General features: G+C 45.2%; 1 protein-coding gene across 2 annotated transcripts in view; it reads left to right on the top strand.

Moving 5' to 3' along the window:
- RIN3 (Ras and Rab interactor 3) overlaps positions 1-18,312 on the top strand; it is a 97,341-nt gene that overhangs the window by 16,215 nt on the left and 62,814 nt on the right. Inside the window, exon 1 of one of the 2 annotated variants that reach the window (XM_073578128.1) lies at positions 10,123-10,241. The exons of the other annotated variant lie outside the window; for it this stretch is intronic. Coding sequence (XP_073434229.1) covers positions 10,138-10,241 — 104 coding nt within the window. The 5' untranslated portion in view covers positions 10,123-10,137. Of the gene's footprint in view, positions 1-10,122; positions 10,242-18,312 lie in introns of those variants that run through there. 2 annotated transcript variants of the gene reach the window in all.

The raw sequence follows: 18,312 nt of genomic DNA, 5'->3' as shown, positions 1-18,312 counted from the left end.
CAGTCACCTCCCCCAGTAATGGCTGATAACAGGGAGTAATAGATTGTAGTCTCCTGTCCTACAGTCACCTCCCCCAGTAATGGCTGATAACAGGGAGTAATAGATTGTAGTCTCCTGTCCTACAGTCACCTCCCCCAGTAATGGCTGATAACAGGGAGTAATAGATCGTAGTCTCCTGTCCTACAGTCACCTCCCCCAGTAATGGCTGATAACAGGGAGTAATAGATTGTAGTCTCCTGTCCTACTGTCACCTCCCCCAGTAATGGCTGATAACAGGGAGTAATAGATTGTAGTCTCCTGTCCTACAGTCACATCCCCCAGTAATGGCCGATAACAGGGAGTAATAGATTGTAGTCTCCTGTCCTACAGTCACCTCCCCCAGTAATGGCTGATAACAGGGAGTAATAGATCGTAGTCTCCTGTCCTACAGTCACCTCCCCCAGTAATGGCTGATAGCAGGGAGTAATAGATTGTAGTCTTCTGTCTTAAGCCCCCGTTACACATAGCGATATCGCTGTAAAGTCACCGATTTTGTGACGTAGCAGCGACATTGCTAGCGATATCGCTATGTGTGATACGTACCTCCGACCGGCTCCCCCGCTGGTTGCGCGAGAACGTCCTGGATCATTTCTCGTCGGGCGCTTCCTGTGGCGCCGACGAGCAACGCGTGGACGCGGGCGGGAGGACGACAGGATCGCCGCGTCTGACAGGTAAGTAGCGACCCCTGCGATGTCGCTGGTGAGATCTGCCTGTGTGGCAGCTCACTAGCGACCACTTAGCGATGCACCAGCGATCCATATCGTTGTCGGGATCGCTGGTGCATCGCTATGTGTAACGGTACCCTTAGTCACTTCCCCCAGTAATGGCTGATAACAACCGTAATGGTTCATAATCACTTTGCTTGCTGCAGTGTGGAAGCCGCTGCTCTCTGTGAGGCTGTGTGCACATGTTTCGTTTTTTTAAGCGTTTTTGCCGCTTTTTTTCCGCAACGGAAATGCTTAAAAAACGCCATTAAAACACATCCCATGCAATCTTATGGGGTTCCGCAGTTGCTGTGCAAATGCTGCGGATTTTACCACTGGGAAATCGCATAGCAGTAAAATCCGCAGCATGTCCATTAATTCTGCGGAATCGCGGCGATTCCGCCGACATAGGATTGCATTGAAACGCTCACTTTACGCCTGTATCTTATGCCCACCATGCGTAAAGTGAGTGCTTCATGTGCGTATGGTACCCAGGTTCTGGAGGAGACTCTCCTCCAGGCCCTGGGTACCATTTCCCTGTTAAAAAATAGAATAAGAATAAAAAATAGTGATATACTTACCCTCTGATGTCCATAGGAGTCCTTCCCACTCTCAGCCACGCTGCCAGCATCTTCCGGTCCCAGTAATGCATTGCGCAAATCACCTGAGATGACGTTGTGGTCTCACGAGTGTGACATCATCTGGGGCGATTCTCGCAAGGCATCTCTGAGGAGATCGGGGGCCGTCGGAAGGTGAGAATACCATATATTTTTTTTATTTTTTTACATTCTATCTTTTACTATTGATGCCGCATAGGCAGCATCAGTAGTAAAACGTTGGTTACACTAGTCAAACGCTATGCTTGACGAGTGTGACCAACCTGTCAATCACTTTCCAAGTGATGCTTCAAATCTCTTGGAAAGCGCTGGCATTCTGCAAGCTAAAAATGCTTGTGTTTTGCGGGAAAATGCTTGCGAATTCCGCATGCGTTTTACCCACGGCGGGGACTTGCGGACATTTCCGCAGCATTTCCGCAACGTGGGCACTTAGCCTGAGGGTCGTTCTTTTTGAGGTTTTCAATGTTATTTTGAGGGGATTTTCTCATCTTGTCACTTCCTGTAATATAATTTGAATTTTTGCAGTAATACAGCAGTGTGTTTTTATTTCTTTCTCTTCATATTCGGGGTCTTGTTACTGAATGAACCCTAGAATGTGCAGCTTCTAATGGTGCAGGCGTGTTAGAAGCAGCTGATACCAGTCACTCAATGGCTGCCGAGAGGGCGCAATTGATGCATCAGTGGATGTTATAACCTCGAGATGATGGCTGTGCTGCAGCTTTGTAGAAGTTGTTTTTTCAAATATTCCTTCCTGTTTTCCATCTCTTCTTGCTGCCAGTGAATGGAACCTTCCTTGCTTACACTGAGGCTGAGCAGCCTTCCTCTTCTGGTGGCTTGTTACAATGTGTCGGTGCAGGTAAGAGCTACCATGTTGGGCTTTTTGCTGATGGCCTGAGGATTGTTTCCATGTACAGTGGAACAAACCCTCAGCTGTGGGGTCAGGAGGACAGATATTCAGCTTCTGGAGGTAAAGAATGTCCCTGTGCTCTGACAGCTACAGAAGTGGCGGAAATAAACTCAAAGCTTCTGAGCGTGATTTACATAGGACTGATAGGTTTTTTTTCTTCTTTTTTTTACCCCATGCAATTCCACCCATTCAAGCTTTCTGTAGCTTTCCATTTGGCTCTGACACACTGTTGCGGATCTGCAGCTCTGCTGTCGGTCCTGTGTTCGGATGATCTCATGTCTGTTGATGAAACTCGGGCAGCCGGAAAGTTTGGGGCCGGAGGCCAAAGATTGTTCATTCAGCGCTGCCTGTCCTTGTATGTGCACACAAGAAATCGTGGACATGTAGGGTGCAGAGGCGGCAGTGGCACCCGATCCTTGAGGGCCCAGATACCTCTCAGGCCTTGTATCTCTTATTACTAAATCATTGAAACGATCTGCAGTGTCTGATATGCTTTGTTTGACTTCTTCAACCTTCTCAAGATCTCTGATTGTGATCAGTGAATTTTTCCTTTTTTTTTTTAAAAAAAAACAAACCTGTTTTCACAAATATGAGATTTCCCAGCTGAGGGTTTGTCAGTTTTATCCAGTCCAGAAAATCCTGTGATATCAACGCTTCAGCAGCAAAAGAAAAAAAATCCCCCTCCTGATATTATATCACAATGTGCAGGGAAGGGGGCATTTTCCCAGCACTGGATGGAAAGACCAAAATGTTGCATTTCTGATGCTTTTTTTTAATGCAAAATTTCAGCGTCTTTTCACTGTACCAGCAAAGTCTGAGATTTCAGTAAAAAAACGCAACCATATGAACATAGCCTAGCAAGGTTTTTGGATGTGCGAATTCTTCGATCTGTGACATCAGCATCTGGATTTTTGATTCTCTTCAGGCTATGTACCCTCGTATGCAGAATATTCCTGACTGAAAACCGGACTCCTTCCCAGAAAACGCGTGTTTTTTGCGCGTTTTTTTTTTTTTCCGGAGCGTCCCCAATCTCATACAAAATAGTTAGAAATGCGGATTTTTCCACGAAATTTATGAGCATGCTGCGTTTTTTACCGCAATGTTTTTTTTTTTTTTTTTTTTTTTTTTTGGCGGAAAAAAACGCATCAATATGCACAAAAAGTGCAGAATTCATTAAAATGAATGGGATGCTTCTTGTAAGCGTTTTTGCCGGTAAAAACGCGAAAAAAAAACGCTTACGTGTGCACACACCCTAAGGCTACTTTCAAACATCAGGTTTTCGGCGTCAGGCGCGATCCGGCGTCGTGCCGGAATGCCGGATCCGGCAAATGTTTTGTAAAACCTGATGTGCCGGATCCGGTTTTCTGCCGGATCCGTCTTGTTCTTGACAGACAAAACCGGATCCGTCTCATCCGGTTCATCCGTTTTTCTATCCGTTTTTCGACGGATTACGCCGGATCCGGTTTTTAAAATTGACCCTTGTGGCCTTCCGAACGGGATTGGCTACTGGAAAACTATATATAGCGTGTTCCTACAGCCCTTCTTTGACAGGTTGTAGAGAAGAAAGTGCAGGTTGGAGAGAAGAGCAAGTTACTGGCGAAGATGGATGTTGTCATTGGAAATATTACCACTAGAAGTTCTGTGACGGTTTCAGTAATGAGGGACAATTTTGCACTATACTTTATGTCACCTCAAGGCAGAGTACACTGGCAGGATGACAGAGTGTGAAAGATTTGTGCCCTAACCAAACTTGTGTACCTTCTGGACCAACAGTATATACCTTTGCCAACCAAAGTTGGCTATCTTGTCATGGTCTTACTATTTTTACCTTTAGGCCACAGGTGTGTACCTGGTTGTGTTTTATGCAAAGTATTTCACCTTGTAACAAAAGTTGTGTACATTGTTAGGAAATCACCAACAATAAACACAACTTTTTAGGTGAAATACTTTGCTTCAAACACAACCAGGAACACAACTGTGGCAAAAAGCTAAAATTTACCCACAGTTATATACCTGGTTTTGAATACCTTTTTACCTTTGAAATACCCTGTATTTAACCTTTTTTTTAAACATAGTTCGCCGCAGAAAGAAATGACAGACAACCATTGTGAAACGATAATTTAACTTTTATTTAAAATTTTTTTTTTTTTTTTTTGTAAAATGTTTTTAAAGTGCAAAAAACTTTTTTAATAAAGGTTTTAAACCCAATGGGCATTTTTATTACAAAAAACACACATTACAAATCTGTGTACTGTGGGGTGGAAATACTGCTGGAGGGGCTGCGGGACACTTCGACACTGGGTGTGTGGAGAGAGGACTGGGATCGTGGTGGGGAAGGAACAGTTAGAGGTGAAGGTGTGGAAAAAGCTACAGAATGGGTGGACATGTGGGAGGCAGAAGAGGTGGTGGGCGGTGGAGTGGAGGGTTGGGCAGGGACTGTAGGAGCAGATGATGTTGATGGAAAGTTGTATGGGGAAGGAGTTTGGTACGGGGAAGGAGTTTGGTACGGGGAAGGCGTTTGGTACGGGGCAGGTTGCTGGAAGTGGGGAGATGTCTGGTACTGGGGAGGTTGCTGGTACTGGTGAGGTTGCTGGTATGTAATAGGAGGGGGAGGATGGAAAGTGGCTGGAGGGGGTGCAGATGTAATAGGAGGGGGAGGATGGAAAGTGGCTGGAGGGGGTGCAGATGTAATAGGAGGGGGAGGATGGAAAGTGGCTGGAGGGGGTGCAGGTGGAGGAACTACAGTGGTGGGAGGTGGAGGTTGGGAGGTAACCTGCTGTAGAGCACCGTGGCACGAATGCATTACATGCATCTGCTGGGTAGGAGATAGTGTTGCCTTGCGCTCCACAACAGACCTGAAAAAGGTGTGGTTTGGCGAAGATCTTGCTTCTGAATGCATGGTTTGCAGAAGTGTCTTCACCTCCAGAATGCTGGAGTTGATCTGCTGAAAGCCTGCGGAGATTTGCTCTGACAAGACTTTTAGACAGTTCTGGAAAGATGCATTCAGATGCAAGAACTCTTGCGCATAACTCTTTTCCTGACCCCTCTGCCGCTGTCGCACAGTACCCGCAGGTGTACTAGAGGTGGCAGGGGCAGAAGGGTGGGGTAAAGGGAAATCGATCTCCTCACCAGCAGCTTCATGTAATGTAGGCGGCCACGATGCTCCTGTGCTGGTGGATGGGACAGATGGGTCGAATGTGTGGGAAGGCTGGGAAGGTGCAGATGTACCGGGGCGGTCGAAGTGTCCCTCGGTGCCGGTCTCCTCAGGGATCACCTCAGAAGGGTCCAATCGTGCAGGCTCCCGAGTGCTGCTCACCGTGCTGTGGAATAAAGAGAAAAAAAACCAATTAAAATACTGACATGGTATGGCCCTGGCTGAAAAAAAAAAGTTACATCTAACATTTTTTTTCACATGTGGTGTGTAATATTTACCTTCTAGTGACCATTGTTTCCCGGAGGAACGACAGGGCTTGTGCGTACTTGTACTTGCTCCTGCGTCCTCCAGATCCACTCGGGGCCCGCATCTCTTTATTGAACTCCTTCTTGAAACGATCCCTCACAGACCGCCACCGATTCACAATTCTGTTCCCTGAAACGAGAAAGGAGTGGTTAGTATACAACATCAGTGTTTCACAAACTCCAGTCCTCATGGTCCCCAGGGGTCATGTTTTCAGGATTTTCATAGTAAATAGAAATCCTGAACACATGATCCGTGGGGACCACGAGGACTGGAGTTCGGGAAACACTGGTTTACATCAAGCAACCGGTACTGTATATACTTACGCTCTTTAATCTGGGCCCGAACATCGAGGTCCTCCCAGCGGCCCACAAGGAGCGAACAGATTTCCTCCCAGAGTCGTCGGGTAACGATAAGGTCAGCGTGGCGGCGGTCAGCCATATTCCAGAGCGGCTCCCTTTCTCTGATGAGATCGATGAGGTGGTCCACATCGAGTCCTCCATCCTCACCGTCAGTCGGGAGCACGCTGTGAAGGCTGTTAAAGAAAAAGACAAAAATAACATAATTAGCCTCCACAAAAGAAATGAAATAAAAAGTGCAAAAAAACAAAGCAAAAATATTTATACTTACACGCTGGTGACCGCCGCGTTGCTGTCGCCGACGACCCTGGGAGGCACTGCGAGGACCTCTTGGCCGAGCACCAGATTGGGAAGACTAGAGAAGAAAACAAAAAATGTTATGTCTTTGGATGTAGGCATTTGTTTGCTGTGTGTGGTCTGCAGAACATTGTTTTCTATGTGTTGTGTGATGTTGTGTTTCTGCGTTTGATGCAAAAAACTTACCAATTGTGAGCCCACTCCAGGTGTCTGTCCACCCCTTCCTTCTTCTTCTGGGAGCTCCTCTTCATCTTGTGATTCCTGTTTTGAAATAAAAGGCAATGAATAGACATATATTACAGAGATGATGGATTTTGGAAATAAAAACTTACCGTCAAACGCTGACGATGCGAGGGAGGGCTCCCAGAAGAAGATGTGCTGTCCTGTTGATGGCCAGACTCCATGGCTGTGGGTATTGCTGCTGCTGTTGCTGCTGCCAGTGATGCCATTTCTGCTGCTGCTGCATCTCTTGGGCGGCTGTTGAATAAAGAGAAACAAAGGGCCAATGAATATCTTGATATTCCATGGCCCTAGTTTGGAGGAATGGGGGATTTGATAATTACCGTCTCTCATCTGCTGCTGGACTCCCCTCCTCAGCATGTTCCATTTGCTGCTCCATTTGGGGTGGTGGTGGTGCTGATGGTGCTGCAGTGGTCTCCTGCCTTCTCCTGCTGCGCTTGGTTGCTTTCTTGGGTGGCATGTTGGGTGTGGCTGTGGGTCCCACTGTCTTGCTTTTATATATGTCTTGTGGGCAGAGCTACTGAGCATGCTCAGACCAAAAAAACCGGATCCGGCCACGGGATCCGGCTTTCCCCGGATCAGGCGCATTGCGGCGCTCATAGGCTTTCATTGTGTGAAAAAGCCGGACGCGCCGGATCCGGTGGGTCCGGCTTTTTCGCCGGAGACAAAAAAAAGTTACAGTAGCCGTTTTTTCCAGACGCCGGATCACGACACATTGCCGGATCCGGCGAAAACCGGATGAAACGCATGGCCATCCGGCGCGATCCGGCGCAAATGCAAGTCAATGGGGGGAAACCGGATCCGGCATTGCATTTCGCCGGATCCGGTTTCTGTCAAAAGCGCCGGATCACGCCTGACGGCGAAAACCTGATGTGTGAAAGAGGCCTAAGTCTGTTTCCTGACTATAAGGGCTCATACCTGCGAGAAACTTGGACGAGTCTCTAGCCTCAATACCCGGCACTGCCGCCGGCACTCGGATTGGAGTTTGCGGCTGCATGTATTGCTAATTATGCAGCTGAACGTTCCGATCTGAGTGCCAGGTATTGACATACAAGACTCGTCCGAGTTTCTCGCATGCAGGTATGAGACGTAAGGTCTCTGCTTGCTGTCAGTGAAGGGATCCAACGTCCAGAGGCTTCATAGTCATACAGCTCTAATTATCCTCATAAATAAAGATCTTTCGTAGTTGTATCTAGTCCAGACCATCCTCTAAGGCCCCACGTCGTACTAGACCATCATAGGGCCGTGCACATGCTCGTGTATGTGTGTATGTATGTGTATATATATATATATATATATATATATATATATATATATATATATATATATATATATATATATATATATATATATAATACACACACTCACTGGCCACTTTATTAGGTACACCATGCTAGTAACGGGTTGGACCCCCTTTTGCCTTCAGAACTGCCTCAATTCTTCGTGGCAGAGATTCAACAAGGTGCTGGAAGCATTCCTCAGAGATTTTGGACCATATTGACATGATGGCATCACACAGTTGGCGCAGATTTGTCGGCTGCACATCCCTGATGCGAATCTCCCGTTCCACCACATCCCAAAGATGCTCTATTGGATTGAGATCTGGTGACTGAGGAGGCCATTTGAGTACAGTGAACTCATTGTCATGTTCAAGAAACCAATCTGAGATGATTCGAGCTTTATGACATGGCGCATTATCCTGCTGAAAGTAGCCATCAGATGTTGGGTACATTGTGGTCATAAAGGGATGGACATGGTCAGCAACAATACTCAGGTAGGCTGTGGCGTTGCAACGATGCTCAATTGGTACCAAGGGGCCCAAAGAGTGCCCAGAAAAAATTCCCCACACCATGACACCACCACCACCAGCCTGAACCGTTGATACAAGGCAGGATGGATCCATGCTTTCATGTTGTTTACGCCAAATTCTGACCCTACCATCCGAATGTCGCAGCAGAAATCGAGACTCATCAGACCAGGCAACGTTTTTCCAATCTTCTACTGTCCAATTTCGATGAGCTTGTGCAAATTGTAGCCTCAGTTTCCTGTTCTTAGCTGAGAGGAGTGGTACCCAGTGTGGTCTTCTGCTGCTGTAGCCCATCTGCCTCAAAGTTCGACGCACTGTGCGTTCAGAGATGCTCTTCTGCCTACCTTGGTTGTAACGGGTGGCAATTTGAGTCACTGTTGCCTTTCTATCAGCTCGAACCAGTCTGCCCATTCTCCTCTGACCTCTGGCATCAACATGGCATTTCCGGCCACAGAACTGCCGCTCACTGGATTTTTTTTCTTTTTCGGACCATTCTCTGTAAACCCTAGAGATGGTTGTGCGTGAAAATCCCAGTAGATCAGCAGTTTCTGAAATTCTCAGACCAGCCCTTCTGGCACCAACAATCATGCCACGTTCAAAGGCACTCAAATCACCTTTCTTCCCCATACTGATGCTCGGTTTGAACTGCAGGAGATTGTCTTGACCATGTCTACATGCCTAAATGCACTGAGTTGCCGCCATGTGATTGGCTGATTAGAAATTAAGTCTTAACACACAGTTGGACAGGTGTACCTAATAAAGTGGCCAGTGAGTGTGTGTATATGTATATGTATATATATATATATATATATATATATATATATATATATATATATATATATATATATATATATATATATAAAAAAATTTCTTTTTTTTTTTTTTTTTTTCATTCTGAACAGGCCAAGGAAAAAATGTCAACATGTCGGGCTGCACTCTGATGACAGCTCGGTGCTGCTTGATTTCCACGCACTGATATAATGGAGACATTTTGTTTTCCATCTTATCCTCATCCAAGAGAATTGGATCGCTCTGATAAAGGCGTCATTTGCTTCACCGTTCCGCTTCTCTCGGGTGGGATGGAATCTACGGCTGTGTGACCATTGCCTGAAATAAACCCATCAGCAGCAGAAATGTCTCCCCTGTCCTGATCGTATGTTGCTACGGACCCTTCTGTATTCTAGGAGGTTTGCTTGGGCTGGATACTTCTTAGCAAGGCCTTTACTTGGGAGAATTACTAGGACTGTATCATTTTTAAGCATCTGGAAGTTTCTTTCACTGACAACAAGCGTAGATCTTATTACAAAGTTTGTTGGAAACGTTAAGTTTCCATTGTACAGTGATTAATCTTTATATACAGGTTATGTGCAGATTCGCTTTTGGCCAAAATAAAAAAACGTTCATATTCATAATCCTGACCGCAACCGGAGATACTGAATAAGGTATGGATAATATAGACTGGAAACAAGTGTAATGGCTGTCAGAGCATGCTGGGAGTTGTAGTGCCCACACACTGATGAACTGGTTTGTGGGGGTGCCGATCTTTCCTGGAAATCGCTCTTCTTTTTTGTGTGGAGTGGGTTCTCAGAGATAAATGTGGAATTTTCTGCCGGTGGAGGAGGAATGTTCTGCTGCAGGACACACCCGCTCCACCCTGAACACATCTCAGCTTGTCCTGCAGCTCAGAGAAACCCAGGAACCTGCTGCTTTATGGAGAGCGAGAGGTTGAGAAGGGACAAGGGTCCCTCAGGACGGGCCCGGAGGGCAGACATGGGCCGCCGAGGGTCTGGGAAAGCCGCCAGGGGCGTGAGGAGGTAAAGTACCCGCAATGCTGCCGTACAGTAAAGCACAATGTGCCCTGGAAATTGCAGCTACTTTCTGATACTTATTTCTTCTTTTTTTTTGCAATTGGATTTATGCGCTGCGTTACAATTTAGTATACCGTAATTGTCCTAGATACGAGATTTCTGCCATGCGCATGAAAAACAGAATTTGGTTTTGCGCACAATCCCTATAAGATTTTACTTCCTAATCTTTGTATCTGTGCAATGATGTAACGGCTTCACTCGCTAAGAAGGTCATGTAAGGCCGTGAGAATCTGCCAAGAATGGCGCAAACGTAAAAAAAAAAAATTGCAAGTAATACTCAAAAATTTTATGCCCAAAATAGATTGACGTATCCTAAGAGTGATCTCTTATTGGCTTGAGAGAAAAAATATTTGCAGCTTTCAGGGCACAGCAGCTCCTTCGTCAGGCCGGTTTACAAAGAAGTGACTGAAACAAGAGCACAACATTTAGGAGATGTTATACCAGGACACTTGTGCAGGAGGTGGGCGACTCAAGGAAATGGCTGCAAGTGGCGAGGTGGTGGGAGCGAAGGCTCCTTGGTCAGTCTGATGGAGGGAGTCATAACTCCAGGTGTTACAATGAGTCCTTTTGGCAGACTTGAATATTCTTCTTATTCCCAGATTTTCTCTGTCCTGAAATAGACCTTTCAGTATTTAAATCTGTCATAGAATCCAGGTCCAGAGAAATGTTTCCCCAGGCATCTGTCCCATCACCCCATGCAGACCTGTCCCAGTGGAACGTCTTCCAGGTTGTGCTCATGCCCCAGTCATTGATTTGTAATCTGGCCTGAAGAAGGATCTGTGCTCTGGAAGCTGCAACTATCGTTTTTCTGATTTATATTATTTTATTGTACAGCATCCTCTAAACTCAATTTTTGGGTAAAATCTGTCTTTAGTGAATAGACTTATAGAATCTTATAAGCACAGCGGTCATCTCCCATGTTGGAGGAAGGCACAGACAGTCTGGTGCAAGTTCTTCTGAAATAGGAGAGCTGGTTGGTGCTCTCTCGTTAAAGGGGAAAATGTGATTTTTCACATGTACTATTGATTTTAGAAGGGGGGGGGGGTAACACCTATGGCTCGTTCACACCAGCGTGTAACACAGCTGAGTGCTATGTTATAAAACACTACATAGCATTCAGACCAGCGTTCTTCTATGGGGCAGCTCACATGTGCGATTTTTTTTTTTTTTTTTCCCATTCCGATTCAGCATGAGAGAACAATTGCAGCATGCTGTGGGTGCGTACGAGAATCGGATCACATTCGCCCATACTAGCCTACGGATGCATGTGAGGCATTGGACTGCACTCAGATATCACCCGAGTGCAGTGCAATTATTGCTGATGCTGGCAATGGAGGAGATGGAGAGATTTCTTTCTCCGTCTTACACACTTGTGCTACGATTCTTTCATGTAAGAGGATATGAGCACTGACGCTCGGGTCACGGTTGCAGCAGATTTAGAGCCGAGTGACATTACCAAATCGCATCCAATCCTATCCACTAATGTGACTCCAGCCGAACTCTCCTCCCTGACCATGGGATACGCTGTAATGTCGACACAGGTGCAGGCTTTTTTACAGTTACAGCATTAGAGCCGTGCTTTGGAGAGAGCTTTATGTTGCTGATGGTTTGTAGCACAGAGTTTTGTAGCAAACCCTCAGCTGTGAGCAGTGTTAGGTGTATGTAGCTTGAAGGGAACTCGTCAAATCATGCCTTAATTGGCTGATCTCCCGCCATCAGTCTACGGCCTCATTCACACATCAGTATCTGGATGCCAGAACAAGGACAAGGATATCTCCAAAACACATAAGTTATCAATCCTTCAATTACAGTTTTTCTCTAAGTTCCACTCCTGGTTTTGGCACATAAAATACTGACGTGTGATTGAGGTCTTAGACTGATGGGGGAGATCAGCCAAATAAGAAGGCTATGAAACAGTGACTGCCCTCATATTTGGCTGATCTCCCCTCAGTATCAGTCTAGTGCTTTTTTAAATCTTTTTAGTTCTGGATCCTTTTTGCTCTTAAATCTGTTGACTTTTTGCACAGGAGAGAAATATCTGATAAATATTTGGTCAGGACCCGCCTGGTGGGCTCTCTTGAATTAGTGAAATTGTGCACCACATCTCTTAATCTTAGAAGTATTTTGTATATTGCGGTAATGCAGTTCAGGTTTCATATATTCGATGTTTGCCGACATCCCGGCGCGGTTGTATTCTTCTGTTTGGTATATGATGCAGTCGCACCTGTTCACACTTGCGTTATTCTTTTCGCAGGTGCTGGTTTCTTATTTTTGTATTTGTACCTTAATGTCCACGTCATGCGTTTGGTTAAGTGTGCGGCAAAAGTTGCCAATGTTCTCCAGTTTCTCTGGAGTGATTTATATCAATACAAAACCTACAAAAAAAAAAAAATGAGCAAAAACCCTGCTGTAACTAAATAAGTGGAAAGCAAATGTGCATGTAAATAACAGAGTTCTTAGTAATACTGATTTTGATCAAAAATAGCATAAAAGCCGTCTCACTGTCGACAAGGTGACTCTGGTCGGGACGGTCCTACACTGACACATGGTAAGGTCTTATATTAGACAGCGTAGGACCACCCGGATCAGAGTCACCTTGTCGATGGTGGGACGGCTTTTATGCTATTTTTGATCAAAAACAGTATTATTAAGAACTGTTATTTAAATGCACTTTTGCTTTTTACTTACACCAGGGTTTTTGCTCATTTTGTTGCTTTGTATGTTTTATGGCCGATGTGAATATGCGTTTGTGTTGCCTATATACCAACTCAAACCAAGCTCCATTTTTGTTATTTTTTTCTTTGTGATTTATATCAATGCCTGAAGTTTCTTCAAATAATGGAACATTCTATTTTTTTATTTAATTCTTGAACTGCACAAAATAAAAGGGCTGTGGGTTTTTTTTTATGTGCAAAACTCAAACTGTGTGGGGCCTTTTAAGAATTTGGCGCAAAAAGTAACCACAAGGCAGCAACAGTGCTTAAAAACCCAGCAAATGATGACTCTGGCTTGTCTGAATCCTAGAGGCCGGTCCTCTTGCCTGTGGTTTGGGCATCCTGAATCCAATGTCAGCTTCCCGATACTTGTATACTTCTTCCATCCACTTAAAGCAAGCAGAGATCTTGATAATGGAGAGGAATGAAAAATGTCTGGTCTTTTTTGTTATACAATGGTAAATTGACTCTGTGCCAGAGTAACTAGAATATCGACTGTGTTCTAACAAGGGATAAGTTGGGGTCCTAGCCGGTAGACCCCCACTGATGGTGCATGTGATGGTTGGTCCCATTCACTGAGCAGCGCATCGTTGCATTGCTTTATTCGCTGCAGGAGCTATAAATACGGCCGTGTGGCTTCACCTCTGCCTGCAGGTTTCCTGGGTCAGCAGCTTCCGCCACTCTTTACTGTCAGCGCTGCGTTTCCTGTAACCAGTGAAATGTTTCCAGGTTTTATGTAATTTAAATGCTGTCTTTGGCTGAGCAAACTGGGGGGCTGTGTGCAAATGTCGGGGCACAATCCCTGCAGATTTCACCCTGGTCTGGGGATTGATGGGGCTCACGAATATGGTGGCAGAGTAAAAAGATGTACACTCACTGGCCACTTTATTAGGTACACCATGCTAGTAAGGGGTTGGACCCCCTTTTGCCTTCAGAACTGCCTCAATTCTTCGTGGCAGAGATTCAACAAGGTGCTGGAAGCATTCCTCAGAGATTTTGGACCATATTGACATGATGGCATCACACAGTTGGCGCAGATTTGTCGGCTGCACATCCCTGATGCGAATCTCCCGTTCCACCACATCCCAAAGATGCTCTATTGGATTGAGATCTGGTGACTGAGGAGGCCATTTGAGTACAGTAAACTCATTGTCATGTTCAAGAAACCAATCTGAGATGATTCGAGCTTTATGACATGGCGCATTATCCTGCTGAAAGTAGCCATCAGATGTTGGGTACATTGTGGTCATAAAGGGATGGACATGGTCAGCAACAATACTCAGGTAGGCTGTGGCGTTGCAACGATGCTCAATTGGTACCAAGGGGCCCAAAGAGTGCCCAGAAAAAATTCCCCACACCATGACACCACCACCACCAGCCTGAACCGTTGATACAAGGCAGGATGGATCCATGCTTTCATGTTGTTTACGCCAAATTCTGACCCTACCATCCGAATGTCGCAGCAGAAATCGAGACTCATCAGACCAGGCAACGTTTTTCCAATCTTCTACTGTCCAATTTCGATGAGCTTGTGCAAATTGTAGCCTCAGTTTCCTGTTCTTAGCTGAGAGGAGTGGTACCCAGTGTGGTCTTCTGCTGCTGTAGCCCATCTGCCTCAAAGTTCGACGCACTGTGCGTTCAGAGATGCTCTTCTGCCTACCTTGGTTGTAACGGGTGGCAATTTGAGTCACTGTTGCCTTTCTATCAGCTCGAACCAGTCTGCCCATTCTCCTCTGACCTCTGGCATCAACATGGCATTTCCGGCCACAGAACTGCCGCTCACTGGATTTTTTTTCTTTTTCGGACCATTCTCTGTAAACCCTAGAGATGGTTGTGCGTGAAAATCCCAGTAGATCAGCAGTTTCTGAAATTCTCAGACCAGCCCTTCTGGCACCAACAATCATGCCACGTTCAAAGGCACTCAAATCACCTTTCTTCCCCATACTGATGCTCGGTTTGAACTGCAGGAGATTGTCTTGACCATGTCTACATGCCTAAATGCACTGAGTTGCCGCCATGTGATTGGCTGATTAGAAATTAAGTCTTAACACACAGTTGGACAGGTGTACCTAATAAAGTGGCCAGTGAGTGTATATAGAAATATCATCATGGTCCATGGCCACTAGGGGCGCTGCTACACTGAAATCTGCAGGGGACCCCACTGGCATTAGTAATGAGGGTCTCTTCTATAAAGTACAGATGACATAAGAGTTGCACAGAGGTGCCACTTAGGGAGAAGGGCCCAGATCAGGCTGACGTGAATGCCATGTTACATGTTGGTCCTATTAGGCTAGTTTCACACTAGCGCTTTTGAACGCAGCGACGGCCTGCGCACAGCCACCGCTAAGCCCCGCCCCTGCCTCCGCCGGTAGCTCCGCCTACCGGCTCATGACGCTGCATGCGTCCTGCGTCCCCTATCTTTGTCACTGGGGGCGCAGGCCGTGCGCAGCATACGTTTGGCGGCGCATGCGCCTTTTTGACGGTGCGCCGAGCGCAACCAAACTGCAGCAGGTTGCGTTTGGCGCAGGTCGGCGCACCGTCAAAAGGACGCATGCGCCGCCAAACGCATACTGCGCACGGCCTGCGCCCCCAGTGACAAAGATAGGGGACGCATGCAGCGTCATGCGCCGGTAGGCGGAGCTACAGGCGGAGGCGCGGCAGGGGGGCGGGGCTTAGCGGCAGCCGTGCGCAGGCCGTCGCTGCGTTCAAAAGCGCTAGTGTGAAACTAGCCATAAACGGGTGCACAGCCTACGGCTCAGGGGGCAACATGTGGCCTGCGATTCCCTTGTATGCGGCCCCTCAACCATATGCTCGTCTGACAAGTTAACTATATGTGAGCAGCAGGGCTGTGGAGTCGGTAAGCCAAACCTGCGACTCCGACTCTCTCATATATTGCTTATATTTAAGTGAAAAATTTATTGTTGTACAATGTGAACATCAGACATTTAATCATTTTTATGATACAATAATCAAGATATTTAGATAGAACATAAAATATATTTATTGGAATACAACTTTAGAACACAGAAAACTGTAATAAATTGTAAATATGTAATACACTATGCAATATTGAATATATATATATATATATATATATATATATATATATATATATATATATATATATATATATATATATATATATACACACTGTGTAAGTGGCAAAAAAAAAAAACAGTTTTCCACAAAAGCATTTGTGCAGTCTGAGAATTTGTTCTAAGTAATAGAATTCCCTCCATCAGATCCTCCTTCATAGATGACCTCAAATCTGACCTAATAATTTTAAGGCCAGAGAACAACCTCTCTTCAGTAACTTGGGTTGGAGGCAAAGCCGTAACCACATGGTCAACATCTCTAACAATTTCCAAGTATAAAGGAATTGCCTCATGCACAGTCAGTTTTGATGAGCGGTTGAATTTTTCTATTTCTTTGAGAGCAAGTGAAACATTTTGCTGAAATATGGTCAATCTGCTTGCTATAGGAGACGGAGTGAAATCTTTTTCCTTGCGACAATGCTTTGCCTGCTCCATGTCATCCAAATACTTGTCAACGTCAAACTCCTCATCTGATGAGGATGAAGATATGGCAGCAGTAGCACTGTCAGGACCCGAGTCCTCTTGCGCCTGGCAGTCCTCCTGTAGGCCACTCATACTAACTGCTACCTCAGTCAGAGCTTCTTTTCCTTTAGTAAGCTGTTGATCATCAAGCAGTATATGATGACTTGGGTCCACATAAACAGCTGCCAGAAAATTTTTATTTTCCAATAGCTGTCTCTCTCTCCGTTTCATTGAAGCAGAAATGCCATCTGCGATTAAACCTCCTCTTTGGGACAGGCAAAATAGCACGTTCTTCCACTCCCTTATGAAAATGCCAGGAGTTAAATCCTCAGCTTGTAATTTTTTAGTCACGGTAAATTGGTTATTAAGCAATTCCTTCAATTCAGCCACCTGTGTCCATTGACCTTCATTTAGGGTTACCTGAGGGTTCGCCATATCTATAAGAAACGGTTTTAGTTCAAGCAATCGCTCAATCATTAAATAAGTGCTTCCCCACCGAGTGGCTTGATCGACAATTGCCCCTTTCCCAGCGCATCTCTTCAAGATGGAATCACTTTTAGGGGTTCTGGTGGCAATAGCCAATTTCCTCATTTTTCCAATCAGATTTCCAGCATGTCCCGCTTGCAGACTATCTCTTATTGCCAGCTGCAGCGTGTGCACAACACAGCGCATGTGATGAATATGAAAGTGTTTTGAAGCAGCTTCAACAAGATCATCTATTTCTACAGTATAATTTTGCTGTTCTTCTGTAGTAATATCTGTTTGTTCCTCAGTTACATGAACAGCACTGTGGCCTTCCATCTCAAACATACTGAATCCTAAATGTTCCTCTAGCTGTTGTTCATTACTCTCATTCATCAGTGAAATTGTACTTATGTTTGAAGCATTGTCCGTTACAATAGCAAGAAACTGTTCTTTTTTGAGTTCATAATCTTGCAGGACTTTTTCCACTAAGGCCTGGAGAAACTGGCTGCTGTGATGAGCTTTAGTTTTTTTACTGCCAGTATCTTGGTAACAATTTCTTAGTTGTCACAAACATATCGAACATTGATGGCAAAATAGTTCAGTCTGTGACGTGTGCAGGCATCCATCTTAAGAAACATGAAGCGTCTTTTGAGAGTCTTTTTAAGATCTTCCTTTTGTTTAAGGGCTTCTTCAATCACTAATTTTCTAATACTTTCTCTTTCAGAGAAACACCAAGTTTGTGGGCCATTTCTCCATTAAGAGTTGTAAAAGCTGGTCGTGCAAATAATGATAAATGGTACACCATCCTTCACAACAAGCTGTATGAGCTGTCTTTTAAACATATCTGCTGTCATTGTTACAGTAACTTTGTCACTTACAAAATATCTTGTTAATGATGTTTGAGATGCTCTTTCCTCCTCCTTTGCCTGGCAGGAAGTGCTGGGCACGGGTTTCTTGGTGCTGCTGTTATCTTTCTCAGTCACAGCTTTGAAAACTTCTGGGTGGAAGCGTTGTAAATGTCTTTTTAGTTTGGAAGCTCTTATAGGAGCATTTTTATCACTGCCTGAGTATGCACTGATTTTGGCATCACAGCATTTGTTTTCCTCTGGGTCACTTGTCATACATTGACATACAAAATATTTTTCATCTTGAGTCACTGTGAAATGCTCAAATACAGCTGACTTCATGGGGAGCTTCTTAGACATTTTGTAATCATAAGTGGCGGATTAAGTGGACTATGGGCCCGGGGCTGTTCCTAAAACCTGGGCCCCTGTACCCCCT

This window comes from Dendrobates tinctorius, unplaced genomic scaffold (assembly GCF_039654945.1).
Source record: "Dendrobates tinctorius isolate UK_male_01 unplaced genomic scaffold, ASM3965494v1 ptg000058l, whole genome shotgun sequence".
NCBI classification, from domain to species: Eukaryota; Metazoa; Chordata; class Amphibia; order Anura; family Dendrobatidae; genus Dendrobates; species Dendrobates tinctorius.
The sequence above is the reverse complement of the archived record's forward strand: the minus strand, read 5'-3'. Positions and strand labels throughout refer to the sequence as shown.